The sequence below is a fragment of the Lemur catta genome, chromosome 1 (assembly GCF_020740605.2).
Source record: "Lemur catta isolate mLemCat1 chromosome 1, mLemCat1.pri, whole genome shotgun sequence".
NCBI classification, from domain to species: Eukaryota; Metazoa; Chordata; class Mammalia; order Primates; family Lemuridae; genus Lemur; species Lemur catta.
Genome location: NC_059128.1, coordinates 59,260,590 through 59,282,787, shown reverse-complemented (window position 1 = coordinate 59,282,787; position 22,198 = coordinate 59,260,590). Strand labels below are relative to the sequence as shown.

At 34.2% G+C, this 22,198-nt stretch overlaps 1 protein-coding gene, 1 long non-coding RNA gene and 1 pseudogene across 8 annotated transcripts in view; 2 read left to right on the top strand and 1 right to left on the bottom strand.

Annotated features, from left to right (window-relative positions):
* HEATR5A (HEAT repeat containing 5A) overlaps positions 1-22,198 on the bottom strand; it is a 109,064-nt gene that overhangs the window by 45,207 nt on the left and 41,659 nt on the right. For all 7 annotated transcript variants that reach the window (XM_045569115.1, XM_045569137.1, XM_045569148.1 and 4 more), the window contains 7 exons: positions 19,893-20,045; positions 18,319-18,418; positions 14,192-14,301; positions 8,822-8,985; positions 8,564-8,739; positions 2,448-2,553; positions 912-1,102 (listed from right to left, as the gene is read on the bottom strand). In XM_045569115.1, the coding sequence (XP_045425071.1) occupies positions 912-1,102; positions 2,448-2,553; positions 8,564-8,739; positions 8,822-8,985; positions 14,192-14,301; positions 18,319-18,418; positions 19,893-20,045 (1,000 nt within the window). The remainder of the gene's footprint in view (positions 1-911; positions 1,103-2,447; positions 2,554-8,563; positions 8,740-8,821; positions 8,986-14,191; positions 14,302-18,318; positions 18,419-19,892; positions 20,046-22,198) is intronic.
* LOC123650364 lies at positions 1,668-2,381 on the top strand (annotated as a pseudogene).
* On the top strand, positions 3,504-21,262 carry LOC123650372. The gene is made up of 3 exons (XR_006739330.1): positions 3,504-3,576; positions 19,969-20,070; positions 21,203-21,262. It is a non-coding gene; the product is annotated as an uncharacterized LOC123650372 (long non-coding RNA).

Sequence of the window (22,198 nt, the reverse complement as noted above, 5' to 3'; positions counted from 1 at the left end):
TAATAAAAAAAAATTTTTTTAGAGATGAGGTTATGCCCTGTTTCCCAGGCTAGAGTGCAGTGACACAGTCATAGCTCACTGTAGCCTCGAACTCCTGCGTTCAAGCCATCCTCTTGCCTCAGCCTCTGGAGTAGCTGGGACTACAGGCGTGCACCACCACACCATGCTAATTTTGTTTTCATTTTATTAGAGATGGGGGTCTTGCTATGTTGCTTAGGTTGGTTTTGAACTCCTGGCCTCAACTGAGCCTCCATTTTAGCCTCCCGAGTAGCTAGGATGACAGGTGGGATTTACTGCACCTGGCCCATGAACTTTTATTTGTAGTTGTTTTGTTTCTTCATTTTACTTTCATATTTATTACCTCATTTACTTTAACATTCTTAAATAGGTAAGGCAGTATTAACAACCTCTTATTTGGAATACAGGATAACTGGCTGAGAGGATTCAGTAACCCACCCAAAGTTCCAGAGCTGGTAGAAATGAAAGTATAGTTTGTTTCCTGATCTGCAGCCTATAGCCTTTTTCTGTAGACTCTGTTGATTGCTGTAGATTGTTCTTACTACCTATCATATATATATATATATATATATATATATTTTTTTTTTTACATGATAAAAGTCCCTAAGTGTCTCATTATCCTAGAGTCTATTCCATTGATGGTCAATTATATCACTGATATTATAGTGATCTTTCTCTTATTACATAAAGACTAAAGCTGAAATAATAATTGTTTTATATTACAAGACCAACAGGCCAAAGGAGTTCTTTTTTATTTTAAAGTACTCATACTTACCAATTTTTCTTTTCTTAGTTAAATCTCAGAATGAAGTTGTTACTAGTTCCAATAAACCAGCAAGCTATACTCAGTTTTGACACATAGCCTATGAGTACTAAATAAAAAATTCACTTACTTGTCAAAGCTAATTTGAGCTAATCCAGCTGTAAAAGCTCCATCGTCAACCACTTGGGCTAATCTGGCCCACGCATCTGCAGCTGCACATCTCAACAGGGGGTTGGGACTTTCTAGGCCTCCCATAACTAATGTTAGGGCAAGTCTTCTCATTTCTTCTGGACCTAAACTTCCCTTGGAGCCAGCCACATACTGAAATATGTAAAAAACAACCCAGACTTAGAATTGTAGTAAATTCTTTTATCCAGTTTGGAATGTATATTCTGGTTAACCAAATATGTTCATACTTAAGTTACAACTTTAAAAAATCAGAACACAAAAATCCATGCTGATCATACAAACACAATTTGACTTTTTTTTCCCCACAAAGCACTCTAGAATTTTATACCTCTAGGCAACGATATGGCAATCAATTATCACTGAAGTATAAATGTATTCAGAACATTAATAGAGATATTCATAAAATGAACAATCAATGAAGCCTATTATAATTTACTGTACTTAGAAACAATAAGTCATAAACGTAATGAGTCGGATTTGGTCCACAGGCCATAGGCCATCAATCCCCAGTGCATGGCTCTCAGCTAAGATTATAGGTTTCATTTCTCACTAATAAGTTTTATATGGAGAAAAAGTAAAAGGAAAATTCCAAATCCTGAAACATTTTCATCAGGAGATTAATAAAAATGAAATTTAAAAAGCCCTTTAAGAACATCATCCTCACTTTCTGCTGTAGGCCCGGGTGGTTGCTGTCAAAATGGGGAAGTTCATGAAAGCCAGGAAAGTGGTTCTAGTCCTGGCCAGATGCTACTCCGGATACAAAGCCGTAATCACGAAGAACATGGATGATGGCACCTCAGACCACCCCTCAGCCATGCTCTGGTGGCCAGAATTGATCGCTATCCCCACAAACTGACAGCTGCCACAGGCAAGAAGATTGCCAAGTGGTTGAAGACCAAATCTTTTCTGAAGGTTTATAACTACAATCACCTCATGCCCACAGGTACTCTGTGGAAATCCCCTTGGACAAAACTATTATCAACAAGGATGTCTTCCAAGACCCTGCTCTTTTTTTGGAGATGAAGTCTTGCTCTGTCACCCGGGCTAGAGTGCAGTGGCGTCACCATAGCTCACTGCAACCTCAAATTCCTGGGCTCAAGCTATCCTCCTGCCTCACCCTCCTGAATAGCTGGGACTATAGGCATTCGCCACCACACCTGGTTAATTTTTCCTATTATATTTTTAGTAGAGACAGGGGTCTTGCTCTTGCTGAGGCTGGTCTCAAACTTCTGAGCTCAAGCAATCTTCCTGCCTTGGCCTCCCAAAGTGCTAGGATTAGAAGTGTGAGCAATTGTGCCCAGCCAGAGACCCAGCTCTTAAACGCAAGGCCTGACGGGAGGCCAAGGTTAAGTCCGAAGAGAGGTATAAGATGGGCAAGAACAAGTGATTCTTCCAGAAGCTACTAATTTAGATGTTTTTTGTTTCAGTCATTAAAAAAAAAAAGCAAACATTTCAAAATTTTTTAAAAAAGAATTACCTTCAGGAAACTAGAAACTGAAGAAACAACATGTAAATGAACTACTTGCTGACGAACTCCTTTTGTGTGCTTTATATTGTCCAAAAGCTGTTCCAACATAAGAATCCTAAAATCAGAAGTAGTAAGATTTAAAAATAGATAAAATTTGCTAATAAAGAACAAAATAAACCAAAGGGCAGTACTGAGTATCTACTGCTAATTTGTTTTGTTGCATCATTTTGTTGGAACTACTAAAAGGAGATAAACTGCCCTTGAATATCTTGATGTATTTTAGGAAAAGAAATATAACTAACAGAAAGATAGTTTGATTATGGGTTATTCTGATAGGAGGGGAGAAGCATTATTTTGTGAAAAAAATTACAAATGCATTACTTAATAAAGATTGTTTTTTAAATTGCCATCTCCAGCAAGTAATAAAGATTTTACCTGGGCAAACTGTGCCATTGCAGTTAACTATTTCCTAAACAAAACATATCTACAAGTTATTTGCATCAGTTTTTTTGGTCTCTTCCCCCCACTCTGGCATCTTTATTTTTCCTAAAACATGGATACAATTCACTCCTAAAAGCAGGGCAGTTCTCAATACTATTTAAACCTCATATTTTAGGTTTTTTAAACTTTAAATACTGCAGTATTTGTAAATGTGAGATTGCACATTCCAATAACAGGAAAACTATATTTGAGATAATACTAACAAATTTATTCAATACTAATATAACTACACAGAAATTTATATGTAACACATAGCCTTTAGTATCACAGAATTTGGCCTTCTTATAGGCAGCTTACATATAAACAAAGTTACTCTCTGCTTTTCTGTTCTAACCAATATGAAGTGTTACAACCAACAGAACTTTCCCTGCAGCTTTTTAGTAGGTACTTAAGACAGATGATTCCTCTTGTTACAGACAGGAGGAAAAAAACCTCAATGCTCACCCAGGGAGAAAAAAAAAGCATTAACCCACAATTATCAAATTATCATCAAGTTCAGCAGATTCAACACCAGAAACATTATGGGGATCTTTGAAGTCTTTTGCCTAAGCATTTCTATAGAAGTTTCAGTACTGACCAACATTTTTGTTTTTAATCTCAGGACTCACTGGATTCAAACACATTAATTCATCTTAAAGTGAGTACCAATTTATGTCTTCTATAGTTAAGGCAAAGCAGCACAGCCCTTTGAACCCCCAATTATACTTTAAAAATATACTTGGGATCATACTATATATAACAATTTTAACTTTTGCTTTTCTCATTTAACATTACCTCTTTAACACTTTTCAAATCATTTTTATTCTTTGATAACCTTCATGAACCCAAATTTCATTATACACATGTACTATAATCTATTCAACGATTCTCCTACTTTTAAGAAAACTTTTCCAGTTTTCACAATTCTAATTATGATGAATATACACAATATTTTTTGTCTGGGGTTGAATATGTCCATTAGCTATTTGAGTATCTTCTGTCAATCGTTTTTCATGTCCTTACAGCACAGAGGTTTTAATTCCTTATGTCAAGATTAAAGATATATAACCGTGAAATAAGCCACCCATCTTTCCACCAGTTTCTCCCTTTAAAACATTGTCTTTCAGTCCCACAGTTCCTTTCTCCTCTTTTCTACCTTTAAATCAGGAAAGCTGAAATTACGTTGAAGATAATTTTTTTGGTTGTGAATTATCTTGATGGCAGGAACAGTGGCTTATAATTTATCTTCATCTTTCTAGTATCTTGTGTTTACCATGTAGTAGGCAGTCAAATGTGCTTGTTGAACAATCATAAAAGACAACTACATTGAATAGGTAAAAAGAGGGCATAACCCAGGCTGAACATGGCATATGGATATCCTTTTACCTGACCCTAATGTACTTTCAATAATATCTTTAACTAGATCTCTATCATTCCGTTGAGGCTACAAGGCAAGCTATGCTCCAAATGGCAATTTTGTTATTAAATTAGAATATGGGGATTATGCCTTTAAGAAATCCAACTGTACAAGAAGTTAGAGAAAAAAGGAAAGTGTGTAAATAATGTGTGTATCATATGCATTGGGAAAAGCAGTATTTGTATAAATTTATAAAATATAATAAAAATAGTGGATCACTAAGAATTTGAAAACAACAGTACTCTAAAAATATTTACAAAAATATTTCCTTATTTCAAGTGAATTCTGTTTATCATAATAAATCTGAAAAACTCAGAAAAGCACATTTCTCCTCCTAGCCATATGTTATAATTTTCAGAAAACTGGGATCACATTGTGCATACTTTGTTAATAACTTGTTTCCCCCCCCCCCTAAACAACATTATCAGGGATTTTCCTTATTATCTACTGCAGTGGAACAATTTTTAAATAGGTATTAGTATTATATACTTTGGAGATATAATAATTTATGTACCAATTTCCTGGTCTGGGACATGGAGGCTATTTCTAATTTTTTTATTATAAATAACATGATAAATATCCTACATATAAAAATTTTCCTGTTGCTTAGGGGGGAAAAAAACAAGTTATTAACAAAGTATGCACACTGTGATCCCAGTTTTCTGAAAATTATACCATATGCCTAAGAGGAGAAATGTGCTTTTCTGAGTTTTTCAGATTTATTATGATAAATAGAATTCACTTGAAATAAGGAAATATTTTTGTAAATATTTTTAGAGTACTGTTGTTTTCAAAATTCTTCAAGACCATATTTAAGGCCGGGCGCAGTGGCTCACACCTATAATCCTAGCACTCTGGGAGGCCGAAGTGGGCAGATTGTGTGAGCTCCAGAGTTCGAGACCAGCCTGAGCAAGAAGGAGACCCCCATCTCTACTGAAAAATAGAAAGAAATTAGCTGGACAACTAAAAATATACAGAAAAAATTAGCTGGGCATGGAGGCACATGCCTGTAGTCCCAGCTACTCGGGAGGCTGAGGCAGGAGGATCGCTTGAGCCCAGGAGTTTGAGGTTGCTGTGAGCTAGGCTGTCGCCACGGCACTCTAGTCCAGGCAACAGAGTGAGACTCTGTCTCAAAAAAAAAAAAAAAAGACCATATTTAAGGCATTTTGTTTTAAGAACACATTTATTCCCAAATTACCCTCCAGGAAGATTGTGGAGGTTAAATGTGACATCGAAGGGGAATTAAGGATAACTGTATAATCCAGCTCACAAGTTTCAAAACCTAAAACATAATTTTTAGATCATATCCTACATGTATTATAATGGAATTGCATCATCTTGAAAATACTAAAAATACATAAGGTTAGAGCTTGAGAATTTTGTTATGTCATACTATAATCTGATCTGTATCATTTTCTTGTCCACATCCATGAGCCAAAGCCAAAGACTATAAAATAGTATGCCGGAGCCCAAAATCTTTTTCTCCATCCTTTGCCCCCCAATCCAGACAGAGGCTGAATATGCTATTAATTAATTAAGGGCTCAAGATAAATGATAACATAAATACATTTAGAGATCTCAACAAAAGATTCTGAATCTTCAGGAAGATGGAGATGACTTACTCTTAGTAATGTTGAATTGGTATTCCTAAGTAGTAACAATTTTAATATATAATTATCAGTTTGGAAGGAAATGATAGACAATAAAGTTTTGAGTCTAGATGGGATAAAAATATATAGTTAACTGAATAAAGGGCAAAGATATAATAACATTTGAAAATGCTGATTCACTTTATACTTTTAGGGAGGGTATATAATGGCAAAAATTTTTAGTACTGAGAGCTGTAACTGTATAAGCTTTTCCTCTCTGTCCATCAACTCATAAGTGACATCAGTTGTTGAAGCAGTGCATTTATCAGAATCACTTAAAGGGTTTTTAAAAAGTCCAGTGCCCACCATAGTATGCATACCATACTAATAAATCAGAATCTTTAGTATTTTTAAAAGTTGTCTGGATGATTCCAATGTGTAAGGCAAGGGTGGAAGAATCCTTAAGTGAAGTAATTCATTTGTTACAATTAGGTGTAAAATATATTTAAAAGTAACCACAAATGACATATGAACAAGATTAATAATACTTCTGTATAAAATATTTTGACATTCTAACCTTTAAACATTTTAGTGCTTTAATATTAGCAATGCAAAGTTTTATTTTTAGACAGAATACTATAATCAGAATAGAGAACCAACTAATTTAAAAGACAATTTAATTTCTAAACTCATAAATAAAATTCATAAAAAATTTATTTCCAATCTTAAGGCAATCTCATGTTATCAAGATTTAATTTTAAACTGTTTAAACATGAGGCAAACCACAATAACAACAAAATGCTTTGAAATATTCAGTTATTAAATATGGATAATTTAAGACCTTTCTTTTCTGGAAATGCAAATACAAGGCCAAAAGGAAAAGGGCTTGCCATTTTATACAACTATCATATCTATGATATCAGGAAATTAGAAACTTAACTTTCCTAGCCATGCAGTTTCTTTCCTCTGGTTCTCTAACGACACCCACTGGAGACTGCTGATAGTTGCCTATGACCCACATTCTATGTCTGGGATCCTGCCAGACCATTTTAAAAATTCTCTAAATTACTGCCTACTATTTTTATTCAGTTAGAATATGAACAGAATGATAGGTTTTGCTTTTATCTGTTCTCTATGTTTTTATTAAAACAAACGAAACTTCCCCTTCCTTGAATATTCACTTATATTATTATAATCCAGGTGGGGGGAAAAACTATCAGTATATTTTAAAATTCATTAGACTTAAACAATAGAAATAAGAAAGCATCCCCTTGAAACTACAATTACGCAATAAATATGAGAAGAAAAACTTCTCTAGGAGAATAATAAAATCACTATTTTTTAAAAGGAAAGGTTGTAAGAAATAGATTCTTTTCTTTTTTGCTTTTTTATCTTAGACCTATTAAAAATAGTGAAGCCATTTAAGAACATGCTTAATTTAAATTCTTTACCCAAAAGGCCATCCATGTTTCATCCATAGTAGTTACTGCTGTATCAATTCAAATTCATTATTTTAAATTATGCTCTATAAAATAGCAGTTAGAGACTAGTTCAAATCTTATCCTCTTCATGAATCCTTTGAAGATTAGACTACTATGATTTTCCTCTAATCTTTTATTCATTAATAATTTAGACACATATTGACTAAAATATCTTATAACCATAACTATAGTTACACTACACACAGGGAGGTATAGGTTACAAATAAATTTGGGAAAAGCATTATCTTTTGAAATTTAAACTAATAAAAATCAAAATAAATTTCATTCACTTTTCTATGCATTGAAAATAAACTATCCCAAGACCTGTTTCAGAAAGGTATTGCCGACAAGATTAAAGTATTTTTATAGGTCTTCACCAAAGAGACCAAGGTAAATTCTCTAATTGGTATCCTCTGGAAGACATAACTGGATAAAATCACGTAATAATAAAAGCTATGATCTAGTTAAATGCATTGTTATTAGTCTAGCATGAGAATGAGAGTGGGAGAGAGAGAATATATGAATGAATGAATGAATGAATGTGAATAGTAATAATTTGTAAACTATTAACCAGGCTAGCCCACAAGGAGAGATTTCCTTCCCATTTAGTTCCTCAAATAGTAAGAGTATTTCTGGGATAGCAGATTTTGATCCCTGGGAAAGGTATATGCTCAGTTATTAATTAAGAAAAACTATCATTCTCAATGAGGAATCATTATCAGACTGTGGTTTCTCAAAAACAAAGTTCATTTTTCGGTAGAGGCATCTTATGTTTACTTTTTTCTCACACAAAAGCATAAAATGGAAATCCCTACAAACTATGTATTAATGCTCTTAGTCATACTTTTCCCCCTAGTTTTACTGAGGTGTAACTGGCAAATAAAAATAGAATATGTTTAAGGTATACAACATGTTTTGCTATATCTATACCTTGTGAAATGATTACCACAATCAAGTTAACATATTCATCACCTCACATAGTTACTTGTGAATAATTAAATAAGAACCTTTATCTCATCTTTACCTATCACTTATAAGAAATCTTTTATGTTAATGAGATCTTCTGATAATCTTCCTACCCACCCATTCTCTATTATGCATTCACTGAACCAATTACATATTATATTTTAGGATAAGTGAACTACTGAAGATGTTTACCTTTGAGCTTCTTCCACATGAGCACATACAACCCCAAAGAGCTTGGCTGCAGAGCTAATAACTGACAGTGTTGGAGGTAGGGGTTTAGGCACTGAATCTCCCTCTACATCTTTCTCATAAATAGAATAAGGGTCATATTCGAGACTTCCACATGCAACACCATTACCAAGCAGGAGCTGAGGAAAAAAAGATATGTAAGGTTTTAAAATCATTACTCACAGACTAAATCTACCCAAGAATGATTAAAAATGGCCATACCTGTTCTTCAATAAATCTATGGTCAGTCTCTTGCAGCAAAGGACTTAATATCAAAAGATCATCCTGATGACAGAGGGGAGGAAGTAAAAATGTAGATGCTGCCACCTGGATATCAGGGGCAGTCAAGTCAGCAGCCAGTTCTTTGAGGACAGCACAGAGGTTTCCTGGTGAGTCAGAGAAAAAGAACAATTTGCAATTAGTACTAGCAGTTAACTGGTTAGAGTATTGGGTTAAAAAAGTACAGGCTAAGCTTTAATCCATAACACTGGCAAACTTTAATATATCATAGCCAAAGATCATATTTCTCATCCTTGAAAACTACCCTACAAACAAATGTCTTAACTGTGTGTTGCTAGTCACAAGACTAATAATGGATACTAAAAGGACATCTTTCAAAGTATGCATGTGTATACACATACCTTATGATATAAAATGACCTGATATACAAAAACAGATTTTTAAAAAGAGAAATATATACAAGCAGATAATTATATTTGTCTCTTAAAAAGCATAACCTGAAAAAATTTATAAGAACTAGGTTGAAAAAATTTATAATTAGACATGATTTTATTATGGAAAATTTCAAACATATACAAAAGTACTACATAACAGTATTATGATCCCAAACCCCTACACTCAGCATATGCTCATCGTTCATCTCCAGTGGAACAATCTTGTTCACCTAAATCCCCATTCACTATCCTACAACCCCCCATATTATTTTGAAGCAAACCCCAGCCAGCGTATCATTTCATCCATAAATATTCTATTGTCTATCACCAAAGGACATTTTATTTTACACATAATCCCACTATCATAATCTCATGTTTTAAAAAACCACTAAACATCAAATACCCATTCAGTATTCAAATTTCCAATTGTCTCATAAATGCCTGTTTTTGTTTCTTCTGTGTTTGAATCCAGATCTAAGTAAGGTCTACACATTGCAGCTAGCTGTTTTATCTTCAGTCTCTAAATCTAATACTCTCCCTCTACCTTCCCCAGAACCCCCTGGTAATTTATTTGAAGAAACAAGGCTATTTGTTCTGTAGAACTTTCTACAGCCTGGATTTTTATGATTATAGCCTGCTGGTGTAGTTTAATTTGTTCCTCTATCATCTGGTTTTTTTTTTGTAAATTGGCAGCTGGATCTAGAGAGGGTTCGTTTTTGTCTGTATTTTATTTTGGGGGGGCAGGCTAGTTTATAGGTAGTATTGTATTCTTGCATAAGACAGAAGACAACATATGGTTGTCTCTCTAATATATACATTTGGAAAAATTGGTTCATTTATCACACTGACCAAAATCATCATCTCATAGATGCATTAGGCTAATTTCTGATGGATTATCAAAAAAAATTTATCCATCTGGAGCTTAAACGGCTTTTGCCACTTTGTAACTTCACTACTGCAGCAATGAGTAAAAATCACCTTCGAGAATTGTTCACTTTTGCAAATATTTCTTTGAGCAATAGTGTCAGGATGAAATGAGGACTAGGGTGATTTCTATCTATTAGCAGTGAGCGGGTAGGATGAGTTAGGAAGGGGTCATCTGCCATCATTTTCTATTAATATATCATTACAGTAACAGTAGTAGCAACAAATAGTTATCAAAGATTCAATGTGTGTCAGGAAATGTCCTAAAAGCTTTACATATAACCCTCATAATATCCTGAGGTTAGGTTTTAGTACTGTCATTTTACAGGTGAGGAAACAGGAACAGAGAGTTTGTTATTTAGCAGAGATCACACAGCAATTACACAGCAGAGTCAGAATGAAACCTAGGCATCAGGCTCCAGAATTTGAGCTTTTAACCACTATACTTAATTATTCATTTATTCAAATTGTGTTTAAGATGCTACAGAGAAAAATTTTTATTATATTTAATCTTCCTTTCCAGAAGCTATAAAATATGGGTTACAAATATACACATATAATATGAAGGTAGGAAGTACTATATTTCATAAAAGATAAAAACAAAAGTACTATTATGTTTAGAGAAAGGAGAGATTACATACTAGAACAGGGGAGGGTGAACAGGGATCAGTGAAGTCTTAATGAAGCAAATGGGCCAGGTGTGGTGGCTCATGCCTATAATCCTAGCACTGTGGGAGGTCAAAGCAGGAGGACAGATTGAGGTCAGGAGTTGGAGACCAGCCTGAACAAAAGCAAGACCCTGTCCCTGCTAAAAATAGAAAAAACTACCCAGGTGTGGTAGCGTACACCTGTAGTCCCAGCTACAAGGGAGGCTGAGGCAGGAGGATCTCTTGAGCCCAGGAGTTTGAGGTTGCTGTGAGCTATGATGGCACCACTGCACTCTAGCTGGGGCAACAGAGCGAGACTGTCTTAAGAAAAAAAAAAAAAAAGGAAAGGAAAAGAAGCAAAGGAAAGTTGCTCAAAGGAAGTTTAATTATCAGCAAAATAACTGTTGGTACTACAATATGCAAAGTATGTTTGGCCCTATAGTTAAGTGTGAAAATAGCAGAAAATCTCTGTTTCTCATTTAAAGTGACTACTTTCCCAATTGTCCCTGGAAAAAATACTCAAAGATAATTAGATTTTGAAATGCAAATAGGTTTTTGTTATAGAAATTCATCATTGACTTTGTGATGGTAATTAGGAATTATTTTTAATATAAAGAATATCAAAATATTTGAAAGGAAATCCATGCAAAAACTAAGATAGCAAATAAAACCTAAGAAAATTTTTATTCCACAACCTTCAGAAAAGTAAGTCACTCAAGACAAAAAGTCTGCATCTGCTGGATAGCCATGAAGAAAAGTTATTTAAACTCTTAAACAATTCTGTGTTACAAGAGCAACTTCTTTCTCTTATAGACTGATTTTTTGACAATACCCTGGAGCAACTGATATGATCAGAATTTTAAACTTGATTTGTTTCTTAGTCACATTTTCCAAATTAATTAGAGGAATAAATTTAAAGACTACTATTTCCTTTTGTATTAAATATTTAGAACTTACTGCTGGTTATTATTGTACAATCCTCACTTCTATTACCATACTTGTAAAGATGAAAAAAAGATTAGAAATGGCAAATTACTGCTTTTGGTTGAAACATAAAAATATTAATACAACCATATTTTCATTTTTCTAAAAATTGTTTTCCTTCTGTAATTTATGTAAGAAAAGTAGATACACTTGAAAAAAGACAAAGAGGGTATATTTAGATTTTGTTTTCCCAGGAAGTTCATAGTAAGTCCTGATTTTGTCTTTTAATGAACACTCTGGAATTGACTAAAAATATGTATGTGTATATTCATTATTCCTTTAAGACTCCTGATTGCATTTCGAAACTTCAACTCTGAGAAAATACAAATACAAAAAAAAAGTACAAGACTTTTTTCCCCTTTCCCTAATTCAAGTTCTCCAAGGGTAAAATGAACATTTTCATTTATTAGAAGATACAATGTAGATTTTATGTAGATATTCTTATATCCCTAAATGTTAAAGAATTGGAAAAAAGCCTACTTTAAAAAAAATCTGTAGTTTAAAAATAAACTTCAAGATACTATGGTAGCTGGGTGCGGTGGCTCACGCCTGTAATCCTAGCCCTCTGGGAGGCTGAGGCGGGTGGATCGCTCGAGGTTAGGAGTTCGAGACCAGCCTGAGTGAGACCCCGTCTCTACTAAAAATAGAAATAAAAATTATCAACTAAAAATATATATAGAAAAAATTAGCCAGGCATGGTGGCACATGCCTGTAGTCCCAGCTACTTGGGAGGCTGAGGCAGTAGGATCGCTTAAGCCCAGGAGTTTGAGGTTGCTGTGAGCTAGGCTGATGCCACGGCACTCAGTCTAGCCCGGGCAACAAAGTGAGACTCTGTCTCAAAAAAAAAAAAAAAAAAAAAAGACACTATGGTAAAAATCTGAAGGGTTCCAGGTTCATCTATGTTGGGGGAAAAAAAAAATCTGAAGGAAATTGCTTTTGCCACAGCCTAACAGTTACCCGAGCTGTGGAATATAGAAATTACCTCTCAGTTTTTACCAGATATCTAGCAGGTAACTTTTATATTGACAGAAAGCATAGACAAGAAAGACCTATCACTCAGCTTTGACTGTTTATTAGGTCTCCGGTACATTATTTTTAAATGGAGAGGCAGCAGAGCATGAGGCAAACTTATATTTTAATCTTGATTCCAGTATTTCTTTGGTATGTGTTCTTGAATTGGTTTTATAACCTCTCTAAGACTTTATATGTCAAATAAGGAAAATGTAACTAGCTCATTATATTATCTTAGAATAAATGAGATAGAATATATACAATTTCTAGCACAGTGCCTAGAATACAGAAATGGTTCTTTTGATACCCTTTCTGAGAAATGGCAATGTATTAATTTTTTTCAGTTCTTTAAAAGTATATAGCAAATGTTTACTTTATAGCAAACACTTTTCTAGGTACATCTGAGAACCAGAAAGAGAGTGAAGGGGAACAGTATCACTCATGTAATGATAAAGCCAAGACAGAAGTTATAAATTAATATTTTGAGCATTTACTGGCATAAGGATATAAGCAATATAGTACTTTTACAAGAAATATATTTGAAGTAACATTCTACTTAATATGGTTGGCTGAAAATGATCAAAATTAAAACAATATTAGAAGTCCCCATAAGAGACAATTTTCAACTTTTACTTCTTGGAACAAACACCTTGAATTATTCAGTTGTAGCAGCAATATATATATTTTTTCTCTTTCTTTTTTCTTATAGTCTGTTTTCTGTTACTATAACAAATATGATATTTTCTTAAAACTATATTTTAGATTTATAAGAAAGATTTTAGGACTAATTTTAAAGTAGGGACAAGTTTATTTTACCAACTGCAGCATTCCAGTAATCCAAAGTCATTTTTGAGCCTAATAAGAGCAAAAACTACATTATAAACTTTATAAAATCAATTATACCTTGGTAGTTCAATATTAAATTTTTATCTGAGAAGAGTTAAGAACAGAATAATGGAAAGGAATGTGTACTATAGATAATCATTCTAGAAGGAAACTGGGAATGGCCATATTTGTAATAGATTTACATTATATATTCTGTATAAAACCCTGGAGTCGAATCAGCATCAGTCTTTGTGACTCATTCTCCCTCCCACACACAGTAGAACTAGGGAGCAGATGAGTATTTTCCCAGAAGGAAGAAAGCAAGACAGGAAGATTTTTTAAAAAATGTATTTTATTTCTTATAAAATGGTGAACACATGGATTAGGATTAAACTCCCTAAACCTTCTAGAAACAAGGCACTAAATAACTGCCATTGTAATTCATTCATTCAAGTATTTAATGAGTAACAATTTCTAGGCACTGTACTAGCCACAAACAATAAAACATTCTGGTCTAAGGCACATACCTTCATAGGTTTCAGGAGGTAATAAAATCAATAGTTCATAAAGTCTTTGTCTATAAACTACTGATGGTGTTTTCAAAGGACTTCCATAGGTTTTTAGTATTGAAGAAAGCCTTAAAATAAAAAAAAGTATATCTTAAGTGGGTAAGTCATATAACAATGCACAATGAACAGCTTAACATGTAAAGTAGCTATACATATTTTAATAAGCACTAGTGCTACATTTTCAATAAGGTGTCGTTGATTAAACAGTATTAGAGGGATTACAAGTGTTACACGTGGAAATCATTTTACTGACTTTTCTATCATACTTCATAAAACAAAACAATATAGTCAGCTTCGATTTCTAAGGCCACAGTATTATGTCTAGAACCTGAAACTCTTACTGAATTCCAGAATTTACAACTTGGCATTTGTGAAAAACAAAAGTCTATTATGGGCCGGATAAGGTGGCTCACGCCTGTAATCCTAGCACTCTAGGAGGCTGAGGGGGAGGACTGCTTGAGGCCAGGAGTTCAAGACCAGCCTGAGCAAGAGCAAGACCATGGCTTTACAAAAAGTAGAAACAGCCAGGCATGGTGGCAATGCCTGTAGTCCCAGCTAATCCAGAGGTTGAGGCTGGAGGATCGCTTGAGCCTGGGAGTTTGAGATTGCAGTGAGCTATGATGATGTCACTGCACTCTAGCTGGGGCAACAGAGCGAGACTCTGTCTCAAAAAAATAAAAATAAAAAAAATAAAAAAAATTTAAATTAGAAAAAATAGTCTATATATAGAAAAGCAATCAGCCAAAGAAAACAGAAACAGGAGACACAAATAGCTAAACAAAACCCAAGCATTTGTTAGAAACTTGATCTGAAATGCTACCTACCAACAAATAAGATGAACCACCAAAATTTGCAAAATCATAAAGCAAATGACTTCTCTTTTAATAAAATCCAAGCTGAGCCAATGTTTTTCTAAAAGGTCCATTCACAAAATCTCTTATTACTTTTCTTTCTTCACTCTCTTTCACGTACTCTTCCTTATCATCTGTTCACCTTTATAACTGGTGTTAAAATAGCACTTTACCAATGTTCATTCATTTAACAAACATTTATTGAAGGACTACTAATCTTTGCAAGCAAGGTGCCATGTTACCAACTAGAGTATAGTTTTCATCTCTTTTAACAATACAGAAATTCAATAGAATTACTTTTATTGTGCCACTGGAATAAACCTGCTAAAGTGCCATGGCATGAGGCTTCTAGGTTCTCTAAGAAACTCTGGGCCAGGCATGTTAGCTCACATCTGTAAAGCCAGCACTTTGGGAGGCAGAGGTGGGAAGATTGTTTGAGGCCGGGAGTTCGAGACTAGCCTGAGCAAGACCAAGACCCCATCTCTACAAAAAAAGTAGAAAAATTAGCCAGGCGTGGTGGTGCACACCTGTGTTACTAGGTAGACTAAGGCAGAAGGATCTCTTGAGCCTAGGAATTTGAGATTACAGTGAGCTATGATGACGGCACTGCACCCTAGCCCAGGCAACAGAGCGAGACTCTGTCTCAAAACAAAACAAAACAAAAATAAATAAATATGAGAAAGAAAAAAGAAAAAAAGAAATTTCTGTTCTTTATAAGTTATCCAGTCTCAGGTAGTTCATTATAGTAGTACAAAATGACTAAGACAGATCCCTACCTCACTCCAAATAGAAAAATCAATTTCAGATGAATTAAAGACTTAAATATGAAAAATAAACTTAAAACATTTCAGAGAGAAATATAAGAAAATATCCTATAACTCAGCAGTAAGGAAGACTTTTTCAACAAAAAAAAAGTACTAATTAAAAAGTAAAAGATAGATAAATTAGACATTTAAGTAATGAATATCTGTTAATCAAAAACTAGAAGATATTTTTAATATTTTAACATCAAAAGTACAGTCTTGAAAATATGTAAAAAACTATAAATCAATAAAAAAAGGACAAACAAAATAGAAGTAGTTTAAAGATATGTACAAATATGCATTCCACAGAAGGGGAAATACTGAGGAACAATAAATATATAAAATGATACTTAAACTACCAGGAATCAGATATACAATTAAAACCATAATGAGACACCATTTTACACCTATTGGATGGGGTAGAATTCATGTCTAAGTGTTTGTGTAAAAGTGGCTCAAAGGGTACTCATATACACTATTGGTAGAAACATGAAAGAATATCAAAAAATAATTTGGTATTATCTTATGAAGTTGAATATAAAAACACCTTTTAGCACTGCAATTTCACTGCTAGGTACATATCCTAGAGACTTAAATGGAAATGTTCATATTAGTATTAGTTTGTTTGTTTTTTTTTTTTTTGAGACAGAGTCTCACTCTTTTGCCCTGGCTAGAGTGCTGTAGCATCAGTCTCGCTCACAACAACCTCAAACTCCTGGGCTCAAGTGATCCTCCTGCCTCAGCCTCCCGAGTGAGTAGCTGGGACTACAGGCATGCACCACCATGCCCGGCTAATTTTTCTATACATATTTTTAGCTGTCCATATAATTTCTTTCTATTTTTAGTAGAGACAGGGTCTCGCTTTTGCTCAGGCTGGTCTCGAACTCCTGAGCTCAAACGATCCGCCCACCTCGGCCTCCCAGAGTGAGCCACCGCGCCCGGCCCATATTAGTATTAGTTTTAAAAGCAGAACACTGGAAACAATTCAGAAGTCCATTGACAAAAGAATCAACATGTTGTTGTGTATTCACACAATTAAATATTACACAGCAACCAAAATGAATGAACTGACACATAGCCAAAGATTAAAAACATAACGCTGAGTAAAAAAAACAAGTCCCAGAAATAATATGATAACATTTGCCTGATCAAAACCAAGCAAAAGTAAACAACATACTACTTAAGGAAACAAAAATATGTAATACACTTTTAAAACTGTAAAGAAATGACAACTATAAAATTCAGGTTCATGGTTACTTCTAAAGGAAGGCAGAAAGTACGGTATTGGAGAGAGGCACACAGATATCTTCAATAGTATTGTTAATGCTGTAATAATTCAGTGGTAGCCAAACAGGCCCACTGCCTGTTTCTGTAAATAAAGTTTTATTGGGGCCAGGCGTGGTGGCTCAGACCTATAATCCTAGCACTCTGGGAGGCCAAGGCAGGAGATTTCTTGAGCTTCGGAGTTTGAGACCAGCCTGAGCAAGAAAGGGACCCGTCTCCACTAAAAATGGAAAAATTAGCCAGGTGTCATGGCACGTGCCTGTATTCTCAGCTACTTGGGAGGCTGAGGCAACAGGATCACTTGAGCCCAAGAGTTTGAGGTTGCAGTGAGCTATGATATGCCACTGCACTCTACCCAGGGTGACAGAGCAAGACTCTGTCTCAAAAAAAAAAAATTGGAAAACAGTCACATTCATTCATTCACTCAAATATTCCCTATGACTGTTTCTGGGCTACAATGAGAGTTGAGTAGTTTCAACATAGAACTCATGGCCCACACAGCCCAAAATGTTTACTATCTGGCCCTTTACAGGAAAGGTTTGCTAACCCCTGCTGTACTTGTATTGGATTCACAGGTGAACATTTTATTATTATACTTTCCAAGCCATATCTTAAATGTATTTTTCTTTATATATAAATTGTTAATCATTAAATACTTTTTGGAAAGACTTTCTCTATATATTTTATTATTTGCAAATTATAAGTGCTCATGATATGTATTGGCTTTTCTCTGTTTCTAATCATATATGTATAACTCAAACTTAGAAAAAATATAAACAAAAAACTGAAACTGTTAACAAGCATCTGGTTCTTTTGAACACAGAATATGCTAACGAACCAATAAAATGCATACCTGAAAAGGTTAACAGGCTTAATATTTAATTTCTTGTTAAGTCTGCCTGTATGGAAGGTACATTATTCACCCAGTAATTTTCCTTCCCTTTTAATATGTATTTTTTCTTTCAAGATCCTAGCCTATAAAAAAAAAAAAATCACACAACTAAATGATTGCCTTACTCTGCAGAAGGAAAATCGTTCACCAACCACAGAAGCTTGCCTTATTATTATACTTAAGGAATATTACATAATCAGAGGATAACTACTTGCTCTTAGAAAATTTTATCAAATCTAAATAGCTGATCCTTACTGAGTTAGCAAATCCACAGCACAAGGAAGTGGTGGAAGAAGACGCTGAATTACTTCCTCAGTAAGGAGATCACCACAGTAGGAAACAAAGGTCTTGATAGCTGAAAAAGAGAACAGACTTTTACTCAGCATAGTGTAATCAACCATAAAAGAAGCATTTGATTATGGTACAGTGTAAGCATTTTTATTAGAGGAATAAAGAAATGTGCTAAAAACAAAAAAATTCTTGAAACTGTATTATAAAAAGGAAGCTAGTGCCTTCCAACTCTTCATCATACTATTATATAAAACCTTCCTAGGGTTTTAGTAACCTAGGGTTACTAAAAGAGACCAATAGGCAAATTAACAAAATGTTGCTGTCCTGGGGTTTTACTCAGCCTTTGAGCACAGAAGTTAAAAAATAAATAAATTAGCTTAGACTCTCAAATCTGCCAGTTCCACAACTAGTTCTGTGGAAACATGCTGACTCAGCATGTTAGGTTTTTACAAATGCTACCTCACACAAAGAACTTTCTATAAGGAGTTACTTCATATATAGAATAAAATGAGCATTTTAAAGTTAGATTGAGTTTCAAGATCAATTTTAAAATGGGTTAAGAGAGTATAAAAATGCTGCCATGTCTTTCTAGGGATCCCACCCTTCCTTAGTTCAAATTTTCATGATGAAATACTATTAATATTTTTAACAGTCTATATATTGTAGAAGAGTACAACTTTCATACACAGGTGACCCTTGAATAACACGGGTCTGAACCCTGTGGGTCCATCTATATGTAGATTTTTTTCAATACGAGTTACACATGGAGGGTGCCTTGCCCCTACTTCCTCTTGCTCCACTGCTTTCACCTCTGCCACCCCTGAGACAGCAAGAGCAACCCCTTTTCTTTCTCCTCCTCCTCCTCAGCCTTTTCAACATGAAGATGATGAAGATGAAGACCTTTATCATGATTCAGTTCCACTTAATGAATAGCAAATATATTTTTTCTGTATGATTTTCTTAATAACATTTTCTTTTCTCCAGCTTTATTGTAAGAATACAGCATATAATACATATAACATAAAATTTACAGTAATCAACTATTTATTTTATTGGTAAGGCTTCTGGTCAACAGTAGGTTATTCGTAGTTAAGTTTTTGGGGAATCAAAAGTTATATGTGGATTTTCGACTTCGTAGGCAGTGGGCACCCATAATCCCCACCTTGTTCAAGGGTCAGTATATAGACTAAATGGAAACCACACTTATGCAATGCTAATTAAACCAAACCCTAGTATTTCTGAAAACAGGAATGAATGCCTACTTAAAACAAAGCAATCTTCACAGTTTTCAACTGGACTGATTCTAATAAAACACACATTATCTCAAGGACCAGAACGTTCAAATTTGGTTTATTATGAGTCATACTTCAGTTATCATCATCAACTAATCAATTACATTTTTTTTGTTAAGTTACAAAAATCACTAGAGGCAGATATTTTTCTCCCATTGCACTAAATAAAACATACAAGTACATGTAAAGACAAAGGGTGGGGATAAAGCCAAAAGAAAGGGAGAAAAAAGATTAAACTCAACCTACCACAGAGTGCACCAGCTCGTCCTTCCAGAGTTACCTGCCATGTGAATGAATCTCCTCGGCTCTTTTCTGTTTCTAGATCTTTAGGAGATGCTGGAAAGACGCACTTCCACAACAGCAGAACTCGAGCAAGGTGATGACTGACAACTGCAGGACCTGTAATATATTCAACTTGTCATTTGTAAGAGAACCCGAAGTGGTTACTCTTTAAAACTCTTATTATTAAGCAGGAATGTCTCTCTTAAAATAAACATTTTAATTCACTAATGCAATAATTTGTCCCTTTTCTTACCTTCTGGTTCCAAATGAATCTACTACTGAATGAATTATTATCTGAAGGTGCTGGAGTATAGAGAGGAAAAACAAGCCTGGGCCCTAGTGTCAGCTCTTCTACTACTATTGTCTTCTCTGAGTCTCAGTTTCTTCTATATATACAACAAAGCTAGTACCACCCATACCTCTTGTCTCTAAGGGTTTGTCAGATCCAAATGATAGAATGTACTTTGAAAAACTCTAATGTACTACATAAATGTAAGGTACAATCATTATAGTAACAAGTAACATTGAATTCCTAATCCACAGAATAATGCTAATTTCTGATAGCAACTTATTTCAAATAAAAAATCAGATGTGAAAGATCTGAAGAGAATACTTAAAAAAAAAAGATTTCAGACCAATATTTATAAATTGAGGGGTCATGAATACACAAACCCAGTAATAAAGACAATATAATTGATGATAGCATTACCAATTAAAAAAAAAAGAAAAAACTAAGAAGTATAAAAACCAAAACTCACAGTTTTTCTCTCCAAGTAATTTTCTTGAAAATTACAGGGTTGCCTTAAACTTCTCCTATAAACACTCCCTACATCGTATTCCCACATTCTGCTGACTGTATATCTTTCTTTTGTGGTATGGCAACACAGCTTAGAACTGCATTGGGCTTTGGAGGGAGACTGCCTAGGCCTAGGTTAATATTCTTACTCTACCCACTTATTAGTTGTGTAAGCCTGGAAGAGTTACTTAAGCTTTTTGTGCCTCAATTTCCTCATCTATAAATGGGGATAATAGTAATTACCTCCAGAACAGTTTCTGAGTTTATATATAGAACAGTGTTTGGCTCATGGTAATAAGCATTTACATAATGTTTGACATGCAATTATCACTAAAAAATTTGCCTTATTTGCACAGAAAGAGGTGAGACTAATAATAAAATGAAAGAGCAATTGCAAGCCCATCTTTTTTTTAATATGTGCAAGTTAGCAGATTAAAAATAATTAATTTCTCCATTTTTCTTCTGATTTGCTTTTTAGGAAGAGATACTACGCTAATCCCTACAGCAAAATAAATTCAATACTTGTTGCTCACTACTTTTCTTGATGAAGTAAGTAGAACTTTAAAAAACTAGAAATGATGGCAAGAAGTTTATGTGTGTCTAAGTATATGAGTGCACACATTCACATTCATACATAATGGGTTGTGGGAATATACAAAATTCTGACAGCAAAATTTAGTCAGATATGAAAACCGAGTGTGCAATCACTGAGAGTATATGTAATTGAGAAAAATTTCATAAATATGTGCCATTGAACCCTTAAGACACTTCTCTATCTCAATAGTCAATAGTGGACAGCATAGCATCTCTTTCCTAGAGAGATATTAAGATAATGCCATTTCAGAAACATATTCAAACTAAGTCATTAAAAATGAATTTACAGTAATTTCAACGTTAAAACATCAACAAAAGTAAGTTTTTCACACCTAAGAATAATACTGTAACAAAAACATACAAATATACTTTATGAGCCACCCACAGATATACAAGATGTGGAGATATCTACAGGTGAATTAAGTTGTTTTATATGACATCAGATAAACTGGTAAGTATAGCAAAAAATGTTAAAACCATTTCCAACAAAAAGAATCAAGGCTCCTCAGAGAAATGGCTGATGGCAAGCTGAGGGAAGGAAATATACAACGTAAAACCTGGACACATTATCAAAGAATAAACAAACATATTATCAAAGAGTACTAGGTTTATGTTAAAAGGACACACGAACCAATTAGAAGGGGGCTCCCACTGACTAGTGATGAGGATTGAAAGGAATAATGACTCCAATGGATTGAAACACATAAAATATATAAAATTCTGTAAGTTCATAATGATAGCTAAAAATAAAAACATCACTGATCCCCTTTGAAAATTGCTAGAATACTAACACATTCTAAAAATTGATGAAAAGGGGAAAGAGTACAGAAGAAAAATGAATAGAACCCAAGAAAATACATAGTAATTAAATAAAAACATT